This window comes from Lepidochelys olivacea, assembly GCF_965140295.1.
Source record: "Lepidochelys olivacea isolate rLepOli2 genome assembly, chromosome: 8".
In the NCBI taxonomy this organism is placed as follows: Eukaryota; Metazoa; Chordata; order Testudines; family Cheloniidae; genus Lepidochelys; species Lepidochelys olivacea.
In genome coordinates, this window is record NC_140418.1 from 134084 (window position 1) to 155543 (window position 21460).

General features: G+C 44.1%; 1 protein-coding gene across 2 annotated transcripts; it reads right to left on the bottom strand.

The window, feature by feature from the left end:
- Positions 1–2481: 2481 nt before the first annotated feature.
- Positions 2482–21445, bottom strand: REEP2 (receptor accessory protein 2). 2 transcript variants are annotated; one of them, XR_014712757.1, is made up of 9 exons: positions 21296–21445; positions 20293–20365; positions 11970–12046; positions 11413–11533; positions 10742–10855; positions 10075–10219; positions 8532–8692; positions 4644–4798; positions 2482–3631 (listed from the first exon to the last, which is right to left on the bottom strand). XR_014712757.1 is itself a non-coding variant. In XM_084637382.1 (8 exons), the coding sequence occupies exons 1-8, from the start codon at positions 21325–21327 to the stop codon at positions 4724–4726; spliced, it is 798 nt and encodes a 265-aa protein (XP_084493508.1). In that variant the 5' UTR covers positions 21328–21445; the 3' UTR covers positions 2482–4723. The 2 variants fall into 2 exon arrangements, 1 of the variants encoding a protein (XP_084493508.1); XM_084637382.1 differs by having other exon boundaries at positions 2482–4798.
- Positions 21446–21460: the final 15 nt, after the last annotated feature.

Consider the following 21460-nt stretch of genomic DNA (forward strand, 5'->3'; position numbering starts at 1 on the left):
GTGGAAATATGGCAATTCCTCTTTATGTGAGTAGGAACCACAAGTGAAGCTGCCTCCAGTGCAGATTTCATGAACCTAATGTGCTATAGCTTACTCATCCTATGAGTAAGGAACACCTGAGAGTCATTGCTTCTCCTATCATACCACTTACATCTCTGCATCTAGGCATATAAGTAACTGGGTGTAGGGGTGTTATTGAGTGCAATAAGTCTTTACTTTGCAGCAGAACCTAACATATAACAATTCACCTGCAACATTCTGAGCCCTGAGAAAACCACTGAATGTGGGGCAGTCTCAGCATTTTCTGCCACATAATGGTGTTGTAGGTACAGCAGCTAGGAAGCATGTTACTGAAGCAGCAAGTGGAAAGCTTTCATTAAGGGAAAGAGGTTATACACACTGCTACCCATCCATACTTAAAACCGTGGCTGGGAACGGATTGTAAACTGTCACATGGGTGTTTAATTAGATTTTGATCTACCTGGTCAAAGCCTTTACATCCCATATGAAGATCAGGCCTAGCCTCCCTCTGGTGCTCACTTTGGAAGCTGACAGCAGGGCACATTGGCCATGCTGAGGTTTTATTCTTGCTAAGAATAAGAGTCATGTTCTGCTGCCTCCTGGCCCAGGAGATAGGGAACAAGATGTGGAGTTCAAGAGACCTGGGTTCTATTTCTGGCTCCACCATGGTCTCACACTGTGACCTCAGCTAAGTCATTAAACCTCCATGTAAAGTGGGGACAGGAATACTGACCCACCTTTGCTGACAGCTTGGAGATTAATGATTGTGTAGTGCTAAATATCAACTTTGTTTTCTATTAACCTAGCACAGGAAGTCAGAAGGAGACCAGGCCCCTGAGGCTGGAGCCCTTAAAAGTAACCAAAATCCCTACTTTGGAAGGGCAGGGGTTGGCGGCAGCAAGCGAGAGACAACAAGAGCAGCACTAATTGCTGAGTAGTGCTAAGAGCTCAATAAAGAGAAAGAGGCAGAAGATGAATTGCTGACCAATTCACCAGAGGGTCAGTGAGCAAGGGGAGGTAACTTTTGATCCCCAAAAGGTCACAAATCCTTTGCCTAGCATGGATATGGCAATGTTGCCTCACTGCTTCATTCTCCAGTGGGTTGCATGTACCTCTCTGACACAGCATTCCTAATTCTACCTCCCACAGACACATTCAGAGACTAGAAAGTGCACGAGGCCACTGGTGGAAGGAGTTGAGGACGACAGCGTGGTGCTGCTATTCCAGACAATGGAGCTGGTACCACCACTCTATTAATCTTCTCTCTTCACTGGTAGCAAAGTTGCCCTCCATGCCCCACTAGTGCCTACAAACTCATGTTTGCAACTATCCAGCCAGGACACCGATCTTTAGATACCCACAATCTGGGCTTCCCAAGCTGGATCAATAGAGCAGAAAAAGGGTGAATTTTACTCTCAACAGTGACAGTACCTTAGCTGCTATCCCCCTCTGCACTTTCTACAATACATAATTACAGTGATGCTAGCCTGACCTTCAAGGATAAAAACGAAAGACAGCTGCAGAACGGAGATAGTATTTGATAGATAACAGAGACTAATGCAATTCATATTCAAAAGGCTATCATAAAGGAATTTTAAGGCTAAAGAGTGAAGCACTCATAGGTCAGAAAATGACAGTTAAGGCTATGCATTCAGCTCTGCCCCTAATGTGGCTGTGCACAGATTACAATGCAGAATTTAACTGCATGATTACATATCAATTTTCCCAGAGATCCACTGCCCCTTTCAACATACAGAATGGATCGTGCAGAGTGAACGAAGCAGCTCTTTCATGCTTATTTTTTATTATAATTGTTCAGTGTGTGGTTCCTTTCCCCATACACTGCACACCAGCCAACTCCTCCACAAAGACAGGAAAGGAGCCTCTGCCTTATTCACTGGATAAACTTACCTCCTTCAGTTCACACTGTCCAGCTTCTGGAGTGAGCAAGGCAGAGGTCTTGTGGAAAGTGATAGTATGAGGATCATGTAATTAGAGTTTGTATGGAAATTAATATGCAATAAAGAGGACAATGGGAGGTTGGAAGTAGAATATGGGCTGCCTTACCCTTGGTATTCCCAGACTTGAGTCCTGCAGTTTTTTAACACAGCATTTGATATGAAGATTTTTAGGTTAAAAAACAAACAAAAAAACTGATGAAATTTGATCATGCAAAGCTACTTACTATATACAGCATAATTGCCCTGTCCTGTCCAATATAGAATAGACTTGGACATGGCACCTTCACAGTCAAGTCTCTTTCCAAATGCACCGCCACATGTCATTCTATATAATAAAAAGTTCCTCTTCACTTTCTTATGCAGTTCCAGATCACAAAACGGTAAGAGATTGTATCCTGAATGAGAATTTCCACTTAGACAGATACACATGCAAGTGCAGTAACAGTGGAACATTGGTAGATAATTATTAAGAAAAAAAATACAATGCACATGCACAAAGTAAGTTTGTAAATCTTAATGCCTCAGCCAAATCAAAGAGGACTTTCACCAGACCACCTTATCTATTACACAGGGCTAGCATCCCTGACAAATTACAAGATTCTTCCACAGCCTACCAAAACATCAGAATTGATCAGTATGCTTGTTGGTGATTGTTTTTTTTTTTTAAATGGCAAAAATTTTATCCCTTCACTCTTTGTATTTGAAAGAGATGAGCTTTTCATAAAATTTATGCCTAGGCCAAGAACAAACGTGCAAAATTTCAGCCCAAAAGGTGGCAGTCTTGACAAAGTTATAAGCAATTGAAGAAAGCTACAGGGGTGTTCCTATACACTGCCTACAACGTAACAACTAGGTGTTTAGGCTAAGAGCTTTGCCATAGTTTTAGAAGTGAGAAAGTAGGCCACAGAAATAGGGGGAAATCCATACTCCTAAAATACAGAGAGAACGGTTAGGGTTACAGAGAGAATGGTCTTTAATAGGCAGGAAAGGTCCTTTGGCAGCTAATCTCAGTGAAAAATCAAGGCCACCAAATATTCATCTCCAAGACATTAGTCAAGTGATAATAGTGATAATGAGGGGCCCTATTCATCTTCTGGATCCCCCCACCAAGAGACGTTAGGAAAGATCTACTGATGGGTACAGGTTAGGATGTGTTCTCACCCAGAGGAAGGGGGAATCCCTTCAGCTATTCTCAACATATTGGTGTCCAGGATAGCTTGCATTGACTCACCTCAAAAGGTTTTTTGTTTTTTTTTAAATGAGAGTGTTACTGACGTCCAACCCCCTCATTACATACCCCATATCCAAATGTATTTCTGGCTTGAATCTTACATGTTGCTCAGGTTCCAGGAGACTGATGGATTTGGCACATTGTTAAATACATGAAGAGTTGTTCAAGGGCTGGAGTGAGATGCAGCAGAAGGATTGATCAATCCCAATACTGAATTTTTCCCCCCAACTGAAGAATGGAGTCCTGGTATCAGGATAATGAAGTTTTCATACTTTAGTTATTTGTAAACTCTCACGCCCTGTGGATTGGCTCTCCTGGAGCCTTCCGAGTTGGGATAGAAGGGCCTCTAGCTTTGTTCCACCTCACACTTATTCAAGTAAGTCTGCAGACTGCATTGAGCCAGGTTTTCCAGTGTCATCTGTTAGAATGAAAGAATTTGTCAGATTAGTTCTCGGGTAACTAGCATCGGGGTGCTGTGGAGTTCAGCCATTGGCTGTGAATGTAACATCCTCACAGTCCACCCAAAGCACTGCCAGGAGAGGCTCATTGGCCCCTGCATTGCCTAACACACACACACGCTTTGACATCATCCATACAGGAATTGGATTGGACTATGGAATCCAAAATAAAATTCAAGCAATTCTGGAGACAGGACCACAAACTCCAGGAGTGCCAAGTAGTCAGTTCTCCAGCAGACACTTGTATATACTCCAGCATGCACACACACTCACTCATGTCCTCCTAGCCACTGTGGAGTCTCAGCTCCCTCCCTGCTCTTCCTTTTCCCTGAAAAGCAAAGAAAGCTGTTCATCCTCACTTCCCGAGAGTCCATCTGCAGCATATGCTGGAACCCGGACACAATCCCACTCGTCCTACAAGTCAATCATGAATGAAACTGGAAAGCATGAGCCACATATTGCTTCAGTCCCCTTCCCTACGAGAATGGGCTTGAATTACGAAGGAACTGGTACCAGCCACTTTGCTACAGGCACTTCCTACCAATAATTCCCCTCAGTAGCTTCAGGAGAATGCCCAGGCTGATGTGAGACATTTTCGGGAGCTCTCCACCCCAAATGGAACTTCAGTGGCCCCATCCTGAATATTTGTTCCAGCCTCTGCACAAGGGATGGCTCTAACCCTAATTAACCAGCAGACCAAATTTGGTAGTGAATCCTGGTCACGTGCCACCTGAGGCACATTGCGCTATGTTAAGAATAATAATAATCAGTTCTTCCAGCAGAGTTTCCCTATTAGGGTTATGCAGAGAGGGGATCCCAAAGCAACAGGCTATGTACAGGTAGATCAACATTCTCTCCAACAGAGAGATGAAGACTAAATAATTCCTGAGGATGTGCATCCTCCACTCCACATGCTGAATCCCTGCCACCCCGCCTTGGAATGAGCTCTACAAAGAAGTAGCTGTTATGTACATGTATCTCTGCTCCCTTCCTTTGGTAAGTGTCCCTTCAAAGTGACAGGCAAATCCTGGGACAGATGGGTGAGGGTGTCCTTAGGCTGACTCCCCAGCAGCAATGGAGCCTGCAGCTTTCTTCTTGGGGCGAGCTTTCACACTCTTTAGTGGAGGCTGCAAAAGAAAACAGAGAAACTATCAGTTCATGTAGGGCACAAGTACAGAGCAGAAAGGAGGGGGAGCATAGATCAACAACACAGCAAGGAGGGTTGTCAGAACACAAGGAGTCTATTCAGTCCAATATGCTGACCCCTTAAAACATGGCTGAAGGGACAAACATCTGACTTCTGCTTGATATTTTTTAACTTTTTTTTGTCAGTGCCACTGTATAGTCATTAAGTTTTCTGTTGTTTCAGTGGGTCTTTCACACAGCAACAGGGAATGAAAAATATTTTAAACCACAGGAAAATTTAATAGGAAAAAACAAGAATCAGAAGGGGACCTTGAGACTAGGAGTGGTTTGGGGGCAGGAGGGGCGGAGAGAGAGACTAGGTTTCAAATTGATCATTAGTCTCTATTCCAACTTTTCTGGTTCTAAATAGTACCCACAATCCTGCTCTTCCAGAAAGAGAGGCATTAATGTCTTGAACTAGTTTGTACACTCTGCTACAATTGCCTATCTTATTCCAGATCCTTAGAGAGGGGAGTGGTTTCAGTGAGTTGTGAAGACTGACACCATTGACAGAGCTGAGAAGTTGCCCAAAGCATGTTTCTGAAAAAGTGTCCAAGAATTCCCACAACAAAACAACAGAAATTGGACTTGAAAGTTCTGAAGAAAGACCAAGCAGAAGAAACAAGTCTTCCTGAAAAGACCTTGCTTTCTATATGCATCATGAAGCAGCAGAAAAGGGCACAATCCCTATTTCCTTGCCCCTGACCCCCTGCACTTTATAGATCACCCATTAATAGGAGAATTGCAATAGAATCTGGCCCTCCTGCTTCACAGCAGTTTATGCTCACTGTTCTAGGCCACAGGGCCTTTTAGGGAAGAGAGTAGAAGGATCAAGCCAGAGAAGCTTCTAGGATCAGAAATCCAGGCAGGTTTCAAGCATCTCATCAGATCAGGCATTTTGCTCAGCAAGTAACTAGACCACCAAGTGGGCAGCATACCCAGTCTTAACATTGCATTAACATTTAAACTACAATGTTACTACAAGTGGTGCAATTAAAATCATCAATCCATCACTAAATGTTTCAAAGTTTAGGAGCTTGAGTTAGACGGAGCAAAAAATGGCCCCCACCTTTACAAAAGGAAGAAAAAGTATTTATCATTTGTAATCCAAATTATCATGGTGGTGGAGACCTGCAGCAAGAACCCAAGCTTGGAAAGTTTCAGCTCAAAAAACAAAAGTTTCAGAGTTATGAGCATCTGAAAAGAGGGGGTTAGAATGGAAACTATATTGAGCATAAATGCACCCAATTCTAGTGTGTGGCTAGGTTTAGAGATGTGATTGAAGGATGGAAGGCATAAGAACCATCCACTCCTATCTGAAAAAAGGCCAAAAGGGGAGTAGCAGGATCAATTTATCTATCTAGGGCATTTCTAAGACTTAAGACACAGGCTGGATCTATCAGTAAAAGTTTCCTGACAGCAACTGTCCCAGAAGTCACCTACTACAGGACAGACCCAACAAAGAAAGTAACAGAACGCCACTAGCCGTCACCTTCAGCCCCCAACTAAAACCTCTCCAGCGCATCATCAAGGATCTACAACCTATCCTGAAAGACGATCTCTCACTCTCACAGATCTTGGGAGACAGGCCAGTCCTTGCTTACAGACAGCCCCCCAACCTGAAGCAAATACTCACCAGCAATCACACACCACACAACAAAAACACTAACCCAGGAACCTATCCTTGCAACAAAGCCCGTTGCCAACTCTGTCCACATATCTATTCAGGGGGCACCATCATAGGACCTAATCACATCAGCCACATCATCAGAGGCTCGTTCACCTGCACATCTACCAATGGGATATATGCCATCATGTGCCAGCAATGCCGCTCTGCCATGTACATTGGCCACACCGGACAGTCTCTACGTAAAAGAATGGACACAAATCAGACGTGAAGAATTATAACATTCAAAAACCAGTCGGAGAACACTTCAATCTCCCTGGTCACTTGATTACAGACCTAACAGTCATAATATTACAACAAAAAACCTTCAAAAACAGACTCCAATGAGAGACTACTGAATTGGAATTAATTTGCAAACTGGACACCATTAACTTAGGCTTGAACAAAGACTGGGAGTGGATGGGTCATTACACAAAGTAAAAGTGGCGAAGAGTCCTGTGGCACCTTATAGACTAACAGACATATTGGAGCATAAGCTTTCTTGGGTGAATACCCACTTCTTCAGATGCATGTCGTGGAAATTTCCAGAGCATAAAGTAAAACTATTTCCCCATGCTTATTTTCCCTTGCTACTGTTACTCTCAATTCTTGTCAACTGTTGGAAATGGGCCATCCTGATAATCACTACAAAAGGTTTTTTTCTCCTTCTGATAATAGCTCACCTTAATTGATCACTCTCATTATAGTGTGTATGGCAACACCCATTTTTCCAGGTTGTGTGTGTGTGTGTGTGTGTGTGTGTAAAATATGTATCTTCCTACTTTATTTTTCACTGCATGCATCTGGTGAAGTGGGTTTTAGCCCACAAAAGCTTATGCTCAAATAAATTTGTTAGTCTCTAAGGTGCCACAAGTACTCTTCGTTCTTTTTGTCCCAGGGAAGTGGGAGTCTCATTGTTTCGCATCCCTGATCATCTTGGCTAAGAGCCTCTGCTGGACCTATCCTCCATGAATTTATCTACTTCTTTTTGAACCCATTTATAGTTTTGGCCTTCACAGCATCCCGTGACAATAAGTTCATACAATGCACAGTCAACCTGTGGAAGTAGTACTTATGTTTGTTTTAAACCTGCTGCCTATTAATACAAGAACCAAGAGTCACCCAATGAAATTATGTGAAGGAATAAACAACACTTTCCTATTCACTTTCTCCACACCATTCATGATTTTATAGACTGCTATCATATCCCCCTTAGTCGTCTCTTTTCTAAGCTGACCAGTTCCATTCTTCTTAATCTCTCCCATATGGAAGCTGTTCCATACTCCTAATTATTTTTGCCTCTCTTCTCTGTACTTTTTTCCAATTCTACTATATCTTTTTTGAGATGGGGGCGACCACAGTTGCATGCAGCATTCAAGGTGTGGGCATACCATGAATTTATATAGTGGCTTTATGATATTTTCCGTTTTATTCTCTGACCCTCGTTGTTGACTTTTTTTTGACTGCTGCCGCACATTGAGCAGATGTTTGCAGAGAACTATCTATGACGACTCCAAGATCTCTTTCTTGAGTGGAACAGCTAATTTAGACCCCATCGTTTTTTATTTATAGCTGGGATTATGTTTTGCAATAGGCATTACTTTTCACTTACCAACACTGAATTTCATCTGGGATTTTGTTGCCCAGTCACTCAGTTTAGCGAGGTCCCTTTGTAACTCTTCACAGTCAGCTTTGGATTTCGCTATCTTGAGTAATTTTGTATCATCTGCAAACTTTGCCACCTAACTCTGTTTACCCCCTCATTTATTAATATGTTGTACAGATCCTTAGGGGACCCTGCTATCTACCTCCCTTCACTATGAGAGCTGACCTTTTATTCCTACTTTGTTTCCTATCTTTTAACCCTATCTTTTCCCTTTACAAAAGACAAGTTGACTCTTCCTCAACATATCATGATCTATGCATCTGATAATTCTGTCCTTTACTATAATTTCACCTATGCAAACCAGCTCCAATCAGCCCAAGATGTCATTTATATACCAGCTCACCTCAGCTTTTGTCACTTTCTTAGGAGCTTTGAGGCTCTGGGTGCGTTTCGGTGTTTTGTCTCCTGCATCCTCATCTGAAGGTTCTGTTCTAGAATCAGACTGGGCCCCATTTGACCTTTGAGACACACTGGCCTCTTCTCCTGAAGAGTAACAGGAAGCAGCTAAGGATGAGAAGAAAACAAAAACACCTTTTATATGTTTCAGTACCGAGTCCATCCAAAAGGGGCTCCCAATCAGGGCTGTCAGGAGGAGACAGAGGTGTCAGCAGCTCTTACTCAGGGCCTGGGGGGATACACCCAAGAGTGTGCAAACATGCTCATAATCTGGGAAGGATGGGGAAAATGTAGAATACTCATGCCCTCTAACCAGGGTGGATTGATTTGCATCAAACAATTTAAATCACTGACTTTCATCATGATTTAAATCAGCAAGCAGGAAATCTTGATTTAAATAAACAATTTTACTCATTTTGCATTTTTACCTTTTAGTTATTTTCCTAAAGAGGGGTTGATTCTCATTGACTGAGAACCATTAAAACACAACTGCAGACTAAAATTGGTACTTCTGCTAACAGGAGGATATTCTATAGCTATACAAATTTACTTTAAGCTGCTACAGTTTAAAACATTTTTCAGACTCTTAATTTTTACATTCTTCTATGTTAGAAAATAGTGAATGATGCACTTATTTACTAGAGGATTGATTTTTACTTGCTGTTTTTGTGCATTTTTAATAGAACTTGACACAAATCACGTTTAAGAAAGCTACCTTAAATGTGCTGGATACACAAGAAAAAAGTTTATCGTATGTTTTGCATTTGAAGCTGATTAAGCAAAGAAGGAAGGTATTATCTGTAATTTGTGAACTGATCTATCATTTCTGTTCACCATGTCCTTCAAGATTTTAGAATTAGTAGAGCTCATACTCTAACCCCCAGTTTCTACTCTTAGATTGGAAAAGGAAAACAAGCTTTCCTGCTTTTGCACTTTCCCATTTTTTTTTTTAACCTTGAAGGAACTAGACATTGAACTGCACTCATTGAATAAACCGAAATGAAGAGAATTCTCTTCGTACCTCCAGAAGAGGCTACTACTGAAAAAGCCAGTTTAGTACTTTAAAAAACACTGTGGTTCCACGTGAATAGCCGGCAACTTCCACCAGTTCAGTGATGTGGCATTCTTTAAAACTTTGGTAGTGGACACGTATTGTATGAACATTTTTTCAGGAATTTAAATGACTAATGTCTATATTTACTATAATCTATTAATGTAGGCTGTCATATTTTCAAATTTAATTTTAAATAGATTTATTTTAAAAATAAAAAAATCCAGGGATGACAGCAGATTCATCTGTAAGGGAACTCACTCCAAAAATCTCTTTCCCCCAAATAACAGGCAACTCATACTCCTGTGTTACATGCAGCATTCAAAACATAAAATCTAAAGCTTTGGCAGCACTTACCATTATCTTGAAGCCTCGATACACTACCCTTACCCCTGTTGTTCAGGGCCTCATAGAATGGCCTAACAGGAGTACTATGTACCTGAATCCTCAATGGTTTCAAGACGACTAGTGGAGGTGCGCAGCTGTGGTTTGGGGCTCTGTAGATGCACAGTATCTTCATCCCGGATCAGAGTCAAGTCCTGCATGCTGAAACTCCTCAGCTTCTCAGACAGAACTCCCTGACCCTAACAGGACACAACAGTTAGTGCCATGGATACCCCATACATGGCTTCTGTCATCTCAGATTCTTCACAGAGACAAAATGGAAGGACCGGGAAAATGTCCCCTTCCCCACAAAGAGACTCAAGAGGAAGAGACATGCATGCTCCAGAAGCCAACAGGAAAGAAGATTGCTCCGGGGCAATCTCCCCCTCATTCCCTCCCCAAGCTGAAGTGCTGTGTGAAGAATAATGCAAACTGGAGGAAGGCAGGAGGAGAGTGAGGTCAGCAGCACCCACCAGCTTCCCTCCAAGCCAACAGGGAATCAGCTGGAGGGACACAGCAACAGGAACGTAAACAGTTTTAAAACAGAATTTGATAAGTTTATGAATGGAATTATATGACATGGTTGCCTTTGATAGCAGGACAATGCACTTGATGACCAAGGAGGTCTCTTTCAATCCTATGTTCCTATGGAAGTTATCCTGCTGGGGGCAAACTGGCATCTCAGAGGCTAAAGAAGTGGATGTAGCACACAGTTGTGTTACCTTTGCAGCTGCAGTAACTGCTGCATTGGCAGCCAAGTTTAAACCTTTCTTGCCAACTCGCATCATGGTTTCATAGCTCTTGTCACGGGCCTGAGTAATATACTCATCAATCTCCTAGGAAAGAAGTGGGGAAACCCAACATTTAGATTCCTGGTTGCAAGCATGGACAGAGTTCCTCCCCATTAAAAACCAAAAGCTCATCAGGCACCTTTCTCCAAGACCAATAGCACCAGCTACTGGGCATTACTTCTGTCACTCACAGCAGGCTTGCACCCAGTGGAGGGTTGCATTTGTAACTTGTCAAAAAGCAGTGAACTATATCTAATTTACATAAAATGGAGCAGAGCAGTGCCCACCAATAATATGAAGTTGCAGCCTGCACAGGCTACAGGTTCTAGAATGCATGGCTTCCATCTTGATTCAAACAGTCTAGCTGCTGGAGCAGTCCATGTGGGAACCCATCACATCTGCAAGCCACACATCTATACTAAAAATTACAGCTACTACAGGTCACATTGCAATACTCCACAGGGTGCACTTTGGCCATCTTGCTTTAGAGAAGTAGGCAGCACAAATAGACTTGATGCCTCAGGATCTTTATCATGGTCTAAACGGGTCAAAAGTCACCCAACTTCCAGGGCAGGTCAATAGCCATGGCAATAGAAAAGTACCTTCTCTTTATTGGAGAGCGTTGGGTGCACAAACTTCCTGTAGAGGACGCTGGAGCCCTTGGTGTAAGGAGAGAGCAGCCAAATCACAAATGCGATTTTCAACTCAAAATAAAATGGAAACCTGAGAGAGATGGAGAAGCTGGAATTAAGAGCAGGTCAGAGACAGATACAGATAGTCCAAAGTGGAAAACAGATAGGATTAGTAAAGAGAAGATTCGGAAATGGAACAGAATCAACATGACAAGGCCAGCAATGGAACAGAGCCCTTCCTGAATCTCTGGGACACACCTCCTGGAGGCCTCTCTGGGTATGTCTCCATAGACTTGGGTTTGTAGCTGTGTAGACAGCATTTGTAGTTGTGGCTCAGGCTGGAGCTCAGGCTCTGAAGCCCACCAGGCATTTATGGCTAAGTCGAAGCTTCCAACCACAAAGGCTACAAAAAAAGTCCTTTAGGGGAGAGGACCCTTCCTCCTGTACCTCACAGCAGCTGATCCTAGAAGAGTGTCTGAGAGCTTTCCCTCCTTTCCCCATATGGAATGAACAGCCAGGATACTCACCAGGAAAGAACAATATCTGTGAGTGTTTCTGCTGTGGTGAAGAAGGCAAACACAATCCAATACATCATCCATTTCACCTGTAAAAGGACAGCTATTCCATTAGAAACCAAAAAACACGAACACTAGGATGCAACCCAAAAACTGGGATTCTTTCCTTGTCAAATGACTGGTCACCTTAAGATGTTAATTTTATCCTAAGGATGAGGGTACGTATCAGTAATTTAGGACAGAACACATTAAATGGATGTCATAATTATGCATAAAACATGAAATAATGAACACAGGAAATTGTCAGCTAAGGTTAACCTTAAAAAAAAATATCCAAACAAATTAAGATATGCAAATACATAGCTAGGAACACCCAAACAACCTTAACTCTATTTTGTAGTAACACCATGAAATAACCAAAGGATTACAGCATTTTAAATTTTGTAGTCCCAAACTAGAACAAGACTCGTTGACTGAACATTAGATTTTTCTTTTTGCCACAAATCACAACATGTTTGGATTTCCTTCTAATTTTAACTTTAAGCCTGAATTTCCTGGATTTGTCATGCTTGGAGATATGTACAGTACTACAGGCATGTTGCTACTCTTACTCTAAATTACCGATATGTACTCTAAACCTTAATTCCATCTTTGATGTAGTTTGTTTGGGAATTTTCATTTTAATTAAAAGTTTTATAAATGAACATTGAACAAGAAACCCATAGAAACTATTACCATGTGATATTTCTGGTGATTTTTTTTTTATTATTTTAAGTTTTAGGGACATATTTCTTTGTGGATCCTGACTGCTTTTTGACACTCTGGAGCTAACAAATTTTCCCCTCCCTGTTGAATTTGGTGCACTGGGTAATTTTTGAAAAGACATATTTAGGATTAATCATCACTTTTTGGTGTTATTCATAACTGAAAGAATATCTGTTAGAGACTGAAGAATAAAGTTTTCTCCTTCAGAGAAATTCCCGAAGTGTTGCCCTTTTTCAAAATCATCACTAACTCCCATTGTTTCCAATAGGAGAGAAGTCAAGATGCCCTCAGGGAAGATGGTAGCCCTCCTGTGTTGTCAGGAGGTAGAGAGAAGCACTGCAAGAAGCACATAAATGGAGGCAGTGGCCATCTTTGCTAAAGGCAATTTATAGTCTCAATGCCACTGAGAATAATGGCAGATGGTAGCCATTGTGAAATAGGGGAATTCTGTGTGGAATTATCTAGAAGAAGGTTATGCGCTGAAGTAAGTTTGAAGAGTGTCAATAAGATCATGTGGGAGAAAGAAAAATAAGATCTGATATAGGATGCTAAAGTTTCTTAAAGAACCACCTTAATTTAATTTTATTTCAAACTAATTAAATGGATTTACTTATAAAGTCTTTAAGAAAATTCATCCTATGCTCAACAGAGAAGTGCTGTAATTTTGGAGAAAAATACAGCATATCCTTATACATAAGAGTGAATTCCTGCAAACCTAAACTCAGTCTTAACTATGGAGCCACAGCTGACAGACACCTCCACAATGTACTGAATACCACTTGTCTCAATATAGAACTTTAGGGTGTCCCACTGAACTTTTTGTCATATTGCAAATTGGCCATTTATTGACGTCCCAAGCCTCTATTTGCCAGAAGTTGGGAATGGGTGACAGGGGATGGATCACTTGATGATTACCTCTTCCGTTCCATCCCCCTGAAGCACTTGGCATTGATAGGGTTGCCAGGTGTCCAGTTTTTGACCAGAACACCCAATCAAAAAAGGACCCTGGCAGCTCCGGTTAGCACCACTGACCAGGCCGTTAAAACTCCAGTTGGCGTTGCTGTGGGACACACAGGCTCCCTGTCCGGCTCCACGTGGCTCCCAGGAAGCGGCCAGCATGTCCAGCTCCTAGGCAGAGGGGCAGCCAGGGAGGCTCAATGCGCTGCCCTCGCCTGCAGGTGCTGCCCCAAGCACCGGCTTTGCAGTTCTCATTGGCCGGGAACCGCAGCCAATGGGAGCTGTGAGGGCAGCACCTGCAACGGAGGCAGCGTGTGGAGCCCCTGGCCACGCCTCCACCTACGAGCCGGAGGGACATGTCGCCTCTTCCAGGAAGCTGCCTGAGGTCAGCACCGCCCAGAGCCCACACCTCCTCCCGCACCCCAACACCCTGGCCCCAGCCCCCGCCCGCACCCGAACCCGAGCCCTCCTCCTGCACTCCAAACCCCTCGGCCCCATCCCAGAGCCCCCTTCTGCACCCCAAGCCCCTCATCCCTAGCCCCACCCCAGATCCCAGAAGTTGGCGGATGAGATTGTAGATCCATTGGCCATTATCTTTGAAAACTCATGGCGATGAGGGGAAGTCCCGGAAGACTGGAAAAAGGCTAATGTAGTCCCCATCTTTAAAAAAGGGAAGGAGGAGGATCCTGGGAACTACAGGCCAGGCAGCCTCACCTCAGTCCCTGGAAAAATCATGGAGCAGGTCCTCAAGGAATCAATTCTGAAGCACTTAGAGGAGAGGAAAGTGATCAGCAACAGTCAGCATGGATTCACCAAGGGCAAGTCATGCCTGACTAACCTAATTGCCTTCTATGATGAGATAACTGACTCTGTCGATGAGGGGAAAGCAGTGGACGTGTTATTTCTTGACTTTAGCAAAGCTTTTGACACGGTCTCCCACAGTATTCTTGCCAGCACGTTAAAGTAGTATGGGCTGAATAAATGAACTATAAGGTGGATAGAAAGTGGGCTAGATCGCCATGCTCAAAGGGTAGTGATCAATGGTTCCATGTACAGTTGGAAGCCGGCATCAAGGGGAGTGCCCCAATGGTTGGCCCTGAGGCTGCTTTTCTTCAATATCTTCATTAATGATCTGGAGGAAGGCATGGACTGCACCCGCAGCAAATTTGAAGATGACAAACTGGGAGGAGGGGTAGATATGCTGGAAGGTAGGGATAGGCTACAGAGGGACCAAGACAAATTAGAGGATTGGGCCAAAAGAAATCAGATAAGGTTCAACAAGGACAAGTGCAGAGTTCTGCACTTAAGACGGAAGAATCCCATGCACCGCTACAGACTAGGGACCGAATGGCTAGACAGCAGTTCTACAGAAGAGGACCTAGGGGTTACAGTGGACGAGAAGCTGGATATGAGTTAACAGTGTGCCCTTGTTGCCAAGAAGGCTAATGGCATTTTGGGCTGTATAAGTAGGGGCACTGCCAGCAGATCGAGGGACGTGATCGTTCTCCTCTATTCGACATTGATGAGGACTGTGTCCAGTTTTGGGCTCCACACTACAAGAAGGATGTGGAAAAATTGGAAAGAGTCCAGCGGAGGGCAATAAAAATGATTAGGGGACTGGAACACATGACTTATGAGAAGAGGCTGAGGGAACTGTGATTGTTTAGTCTGCGGAAGAGAAGAATGAGGGGGGAAGATTTGATAGCTGCTTTCAACTACTTGAAAGGGGGTTCCAAAGAGGATGGATCTTGACTGTTCTCAGTGGTACCAGATGACAGAACCAGGAGCAATGGTCTCAAGTTACAGTGGGGGATGTTTAGGTTGGATGTTAGGAAAAACTTTTTCACAAGGAGGGTGGTGAAGCACTGGAATGGGTTACCTAGGGAGGTGGTGGAATCTCCTTTCTTGGAGGTTTTCAAGATCAGGCTTGACAAAGACTTGGCTGGGATGATTTAGTTGGGGATTGGTCCTGCTTTGAGCAGGGGGTTGGACTAGATGACCTCCTGAGGTCCCTTCCAATCCTGATATTCTATGACCCCACACCCTCAGCCAGAGTCCTCACCCCCTCAGGAACCCTAACCCCTTGCCCCAGCTTGTTGAAAATGAGCAAGTCAGCAAGGGTGGAGGAGAATGAGCAATGGAGGGAGGGGGGATGGAGTGGGTGGACCTCAGAGAAGTGGTGGGGCAGGGGCAGGGGCATTCGGTTTTCTGCATTAGAAAGTTAGCAACCCTAGGCATTGGCCATTATCGGAAGATAGGATACTGGGCTAGATGGACTTTTGGTCTGACCCAGTATGGCCATTCTTACGTATTCCTACTCTTATTTTCTGATAGATCTTCATAATTAGTTCCTCAATAGCCCCTTGCAAGAGGCTTTATCAAAGCCATTCTGAAAGCTCAAATTAAGTTATACAGTGGACCCTTGCTAGAGTGCGCATTGCTAGAGCGCGGATTCGCATATAGCGTGGTCGCGGCGATGGATTCCAAATTTAAACATTTAAATTAGGATCCATGGTAACACGGTCCCCACATTAACGCGGTACCACGCATGGATCCCGAACCCCACATTCTAGCGAGGGTCTGGTGTAGTGACAGATTCTCCTTTACCCACTATTCTGTTGACTAAAATTTCTACATCAAAGACACAGTTTTCCTTTAAAGAAACTGGGCTGCTTCATCCCAATCATTACCCCACCAAAAGACAGAAACTGTTGGGCCGCACCAGAATAGATGACTGCACACAACTAGAGGCTGCACTGATGTTAACAGAGTCAACCATCTGTTAACTGCTTGGACTGTTCAGTGCTGCAGAGGCAGAAGGCAATTGCTTGGTGGGAGAAAAAGCCAGGAGGGAAGCTAGGGATCATTGTCTGCAAAAACCGGGGAAAAGGGACAAGCTGAGTTTGCTACAAATTAAAAGAAAAAGCATTGGGCAAGTGGGTGACAGTGGGACAAGTAAGGTAAATCGGCCATGTACGACAGGAATACAAAAAAAAAAAAAAAAGTGAGATGAGCACAGGTAAAAATTCTTCTCTTTTCTCTTTCTTTTGCCAATGTCGTCTATTTTTTAGACTGAGCTTTTCAAACCAAGAACTAGTTTTGCATTTTGTTTTAAATAATTGGCAGACTGCTAATTGAAAAGAATAAATATAATTGTGTTTAGAGCACCACTCTTTTAGGAATTTTAAAAATTATAAGCCAAAACCCTATACTATAAACATTAAAGTTGCACAGTCAAACATTTGAAAGTTAGAAAATGCCAGCTATTCAGATTCATAGGGCAACAACAGCACTTCCTAACTTTCAAGTGCTTGACTTTCCAATAACACATTCTTTTAACATACTTTTATAGAATAACAGGTCTCACGCTGGCAATATTAGGATATCCTTGGAATTTCTAAATATAAGAAATGACAATTTCTTAACTTGAAATGTTGCATCCAACATGGGGGAATTCTATATGAAACCTCATCTTGATAGACAAAGAAGAACTGATAAGAAAACTAAAAATTAGTGGTAGCTTAGGTACAAGTGCTCAGGACTTGACCACATTTGTTATGTGCCAACAGACTAAAGTCCAAACCAGTAATACTTAATGCTGTAAAAAGGCACAGTTTCACAAAGCTGAAAATAATTATGAGCCAAATCAGTTGGGTAATAAAGATGGTCACATAACAGTGTTTGGCCCACTGGGTCATCTTCAGTCCATGCATTATGCTTTTCCGGGTTGATGGGTAAACATCCTCCCCATAAAAAGAAAAAAAGCGGGGAAATGTAGTCAGAAGAGAACCTGAAACATAAGCCCTTGAATCAGAGGCCTTGTATAAGGCAGGACTTGCTCACAAAATCTGGCAAGAACAGGATTGACATTGCAGAAATACACATTCCTAAAAAGTGCTAAGCACAGAGTACTCATGCATCCCAATATCAAGTGGTACCAGAACATCCCAATATCATGGATGGTACAAAAACATTCCCCAAGAATAACAGGAACACACTGACCTCTCCTAAAAAATGAGGTCAGGATAACAGTATGTAATAAAAATGTTTTAATCAAACCAAAATGTACAAGGTAATGGGTAATAACTAGCCACGTCAGGGGCAAGTAACTAACTATGTCAGAGGCAGTAATAACTTGTTTGTATCAAGGTATAAAAATGTATCTCAAAGGAAGTATCTTTGTCCAGCCAAGGGGGGAATGAAAAGTCCCGCCATTCACTAAACTGCATCCACTGTCATGGGCATACATGTCTTAGTATCCTCGTAAAGTCTGCCAGGTGCTACTACCATGCTTTGTCGACAATAAACCTGGCCTAGTGCCTTCGCACCTTAATGGATCTTGTGGTCACTGGGCGGTTCGCTCAAGGTCTGCTGTGCCAGCTGTCTGCGCAAAGCTAGGACGGCACTCAGGCAAAAACACACATACGCAGCCAAACATCTAACCACAAGTACAAAGTACTATACTTAGGAAGGGAAAAAAATCAAATGCACAAATGTAAAATGTTTTTTAATTTATTTAATGTGTGCCATTTAATTCTACATTGCTCCACCACAACCCATTTCTCCCTCAAACTGACACCACTGATGTGGGCTGGATTCAATAGACAAAGCTCCATATAACTTTAGAAGGCTGAAGAAAAATGAGGAGACATTGCAGAACTAGGTCCTGTAGCACTCATTGTTGATACCATTCCTGGCTCTGCCGTTCTGCAAGTAGGAAAACCACAAGTCACACCACAGACATCAACTCCACCACACCAGTGTCCTACTCACCAATGTTGTTGCTCCTCTTAGAGCAGCAGTGAAGCAGGCAAAGAAGAGTAAAGGGGGACTGGATTCCACCCAAATACCAGCCAAATATCACCTCTCCCACTGAGGTGGTGTTCTGAAATGCTCAGAGGAGCACCATGCCTCCAATCAGGACACTCATTGCTTGCTGCTGGAAAGTCCACATCACAAACCACTGAGACACCATGGGCAGAAGCCACCAGGGTGGAGAGACTAAAGAGAAATAAACCCTAAAAGGAAACTGGAGAAAATCCAGCCTGACAGAAGCCTCTTACCATTCAAGAGAAGAAACAGGGCAGAATAAATCATCCGACCTACAAAAGGAGAACTAAAGAAGACTGAGAAGACTGAAGAGTAACAAAAGGAGGCAGAAGAAAAGGGCTAGAGAGCCACAGTCCAATGAAGAGGGGAGGGAAAAACATCTCATCTATTTGGACTTTGAAATGCTTTCAGATTATACCATATTTTCACTCTTTCACCATCTCTCCTGCCAAACTAGATTTAGGATTTGAAAACTCCAGACAAATCAGCTTCTTTCCATGACATCATATCCTTTTGTTCCAAATCTGTCAATAAGCCAGGGTTACATATTAGCCTACAATTTGGACAAATTTGAGCACCTGGATATTTTTAATAGAATTATCTGGACAACTAAATTGTCAACTCTGGAGCTGCTCACCCTTCTTAAAACGATATTGTTCCAAGATGTCTGTCTGCAGAGAATCAGTGTGACATCCATGTATGGGGGCACGTTTCCTTCAGGACCAGAAATGTAAGGGGTTTTAAATGGGAACTTAAATGGTGCCGCCAGAGAAGTATTGTTTTGATACAGCACTACTTGCCAGCTCAGTCTGGTCCCTGCTGCCAGGGCTTTGCTGTTTGACCTCATTTGAATAGACTAATATCCTCCACCCTTTCCTCCCAGTAAGCATAAGAATGGCCCTACTGGATCAGACCAAGAGTCCATCTAGCCAAGTATCCTGTCTTCTGGCAGTAGCCAGTGCCCCAGAGGGAATGAACAGAACAGGTAATCATCAAGTGATCCAGCCCCTGTAGCTCATTCCCAGCTTCTGGCAAACGGAGACTAGGGACACCATCCCTGCCCATCCTGGCTAATAACCACTAATGGACCTATCCTCCAGGAACTTATCTAGTTCTTTTTTGAACCCTGTTTGAGCTGCATGTTCAAGTGCTCAGCACCCATGACTTCAGCCTGATTTTCAGGAGAGTTCTGCTTCCTTATGGGTACCTAAACATAGACCAGATTTTCAAGCTTGCTCAGTAGCCAACTGCTCCCCTGTAACACTTGTAGCCAAAACGCCTAAAGAGCTCAATACCCAATATGCTGAGCTCTTCTGAAAACCTATCCCTTTGTTCTGATGCTTAGATGGGAGCTGAGCTCCTTTGAAAATCTGGCCCCAATTGTGTGAGCAGAATTCTGTTGGAAACGTCTGGTAAAGCATTATGGCCAGTAACAGCTAACCTTCACAGGCTTGTGAGGCTGGCATTCTCATTTTACAGATGGGCAAATGGAGATGCAGAGCAGCAAAGTCAGAGGAAGTCAGTGTCTGAACTTAGCAAGGCAGAGTCTGAATATACTCCATCCACACCTAGCCTTGTGGGGCTAGCCTCTAGCTCACCACACACACCCAAATGACAGGAGATATGCTTTGTCCCATACAGAGAAGGAAAGAGGCTGGTCTCAGGAGGGGGAGGATCTTGGGTGGTGTGGTATGGTATGGTATTCTTGAAAACAGAATGAGAGTCAGGTGGGGGTGGGGGGGGAGGTTGCCAGTGGGAACGCAACATGGCGACTCACACTTACATATTCTTTTACGTTTTTCGTCTTCACGGCCTTGTAAGACGAATATGCAGGGTATAAAGTGCCAAATATTAGCCTGGAATAAAACAGAGCCCATGAGAACTATTCAGCATTCTTATTCGCTTGATGCTCCTCCCCTCGTGGATCTCAACACCTCATCCTAATTTGGTTCCCTTCCGCTTAGCCCATCCTTTGATCTCAGGAATAAGATTCAGTTATTAGAGTGCTCACAGCCTGCCTGAAGCCGCCTCAGTCTTTCACCCAGGGCAGTTCCACTGGCACCAAACCCTCCTTTTATATCTAAAAGCCTCAGCGCCATGAATTTTCTACCACTGTCTCTCTCTCTCCAGGCCTCTGGCAGCTGGGGATAGTGGGGATTACACCACTATGAAATGCACGTTACAAAGTGATTCACCTCAAGTCTATCCACAAAGGTACATTAGTAAAGAACTGTGCAGCGTTTCATGCAATGGGCACAGTGCCCAAGTGCTAAGCTGCCACTGCTGACAACCAAGCAGCCGGCTTTAATGGGCTAGCTCTGACCTATGAAGCTCACAGCGCTCATCTATTTTCAGGAGGACTCTCGTGGGTGGGCCGAGTTCTCTCTCTCGTTCCTACGAGAAGGGGGTGCTGACAGGGACCCCGGCTAAAACTCACCCCCCCCCCGTTCCCGAAAAGCCTCCAGAGCCCCCTGCCAGACGCAGCTGAGGCCGGCAAGTGGGCTCCGGGCGGCAGAGCGGCTGGGGCGGCGTCGCCGTGCGCCTGGCGAGGGCTTGGAGCTCTCGAGACAGAGGCGCTCGCACCAAGCCCACGGAGCCCCCCCACCCCACCCCACGCACCCCGGCCCCGCAGCGCCCCGCACGCCCGCCGCAGAGGCTGCGGCCGGCTCCGCAACTCTGACAGGTCCCCAGAGCCGCTGGCCCTGAGGGACCCCGGCCCTGGTGTGCGACCCGCGGCTCCGCGGGCTGAGGGGGCCGGGGGGCTGCAGGGCCACCCCCGCACTCACACCACGAGCCGCGAGATGATCCACGAAACCATGGCGGAGCCGGGCCGGCTCGGGGTCGAAGAGCAGCGGGTCCGCAGCAGCCGGCTGCGATCGGCCGCGGAGGCTCGGATGCTCCTTAAAGGGCAGGTTCCTGCAGCAAGTATGGCCCCACCCCAGGCTCTTAAA

Bases quoted from the DNA above. Each gene is read 5' to 3' on its own strand.
- REEP2 (XM_084637382.1), bottom strand. From the start codon at position 21,327: ATGGTTTCGTGGATCATCTCGCGGCTCGTGGT. The intron at 20,366-21,295 runs GTGAGTGCGGGG...GTTTTATTCCAG, and splicing joins ATCATCTCGCGGCTCGTGGT to GCTAATATTTGGCACTTTAT. The intron at 10,220-10,741 runs GTAACACAACTG...GTGTCCTGTTAG, and splicing joins CAGTTACTGCAGCTGCAAAG to GGTCAGGGAGTTCTGTCTGA.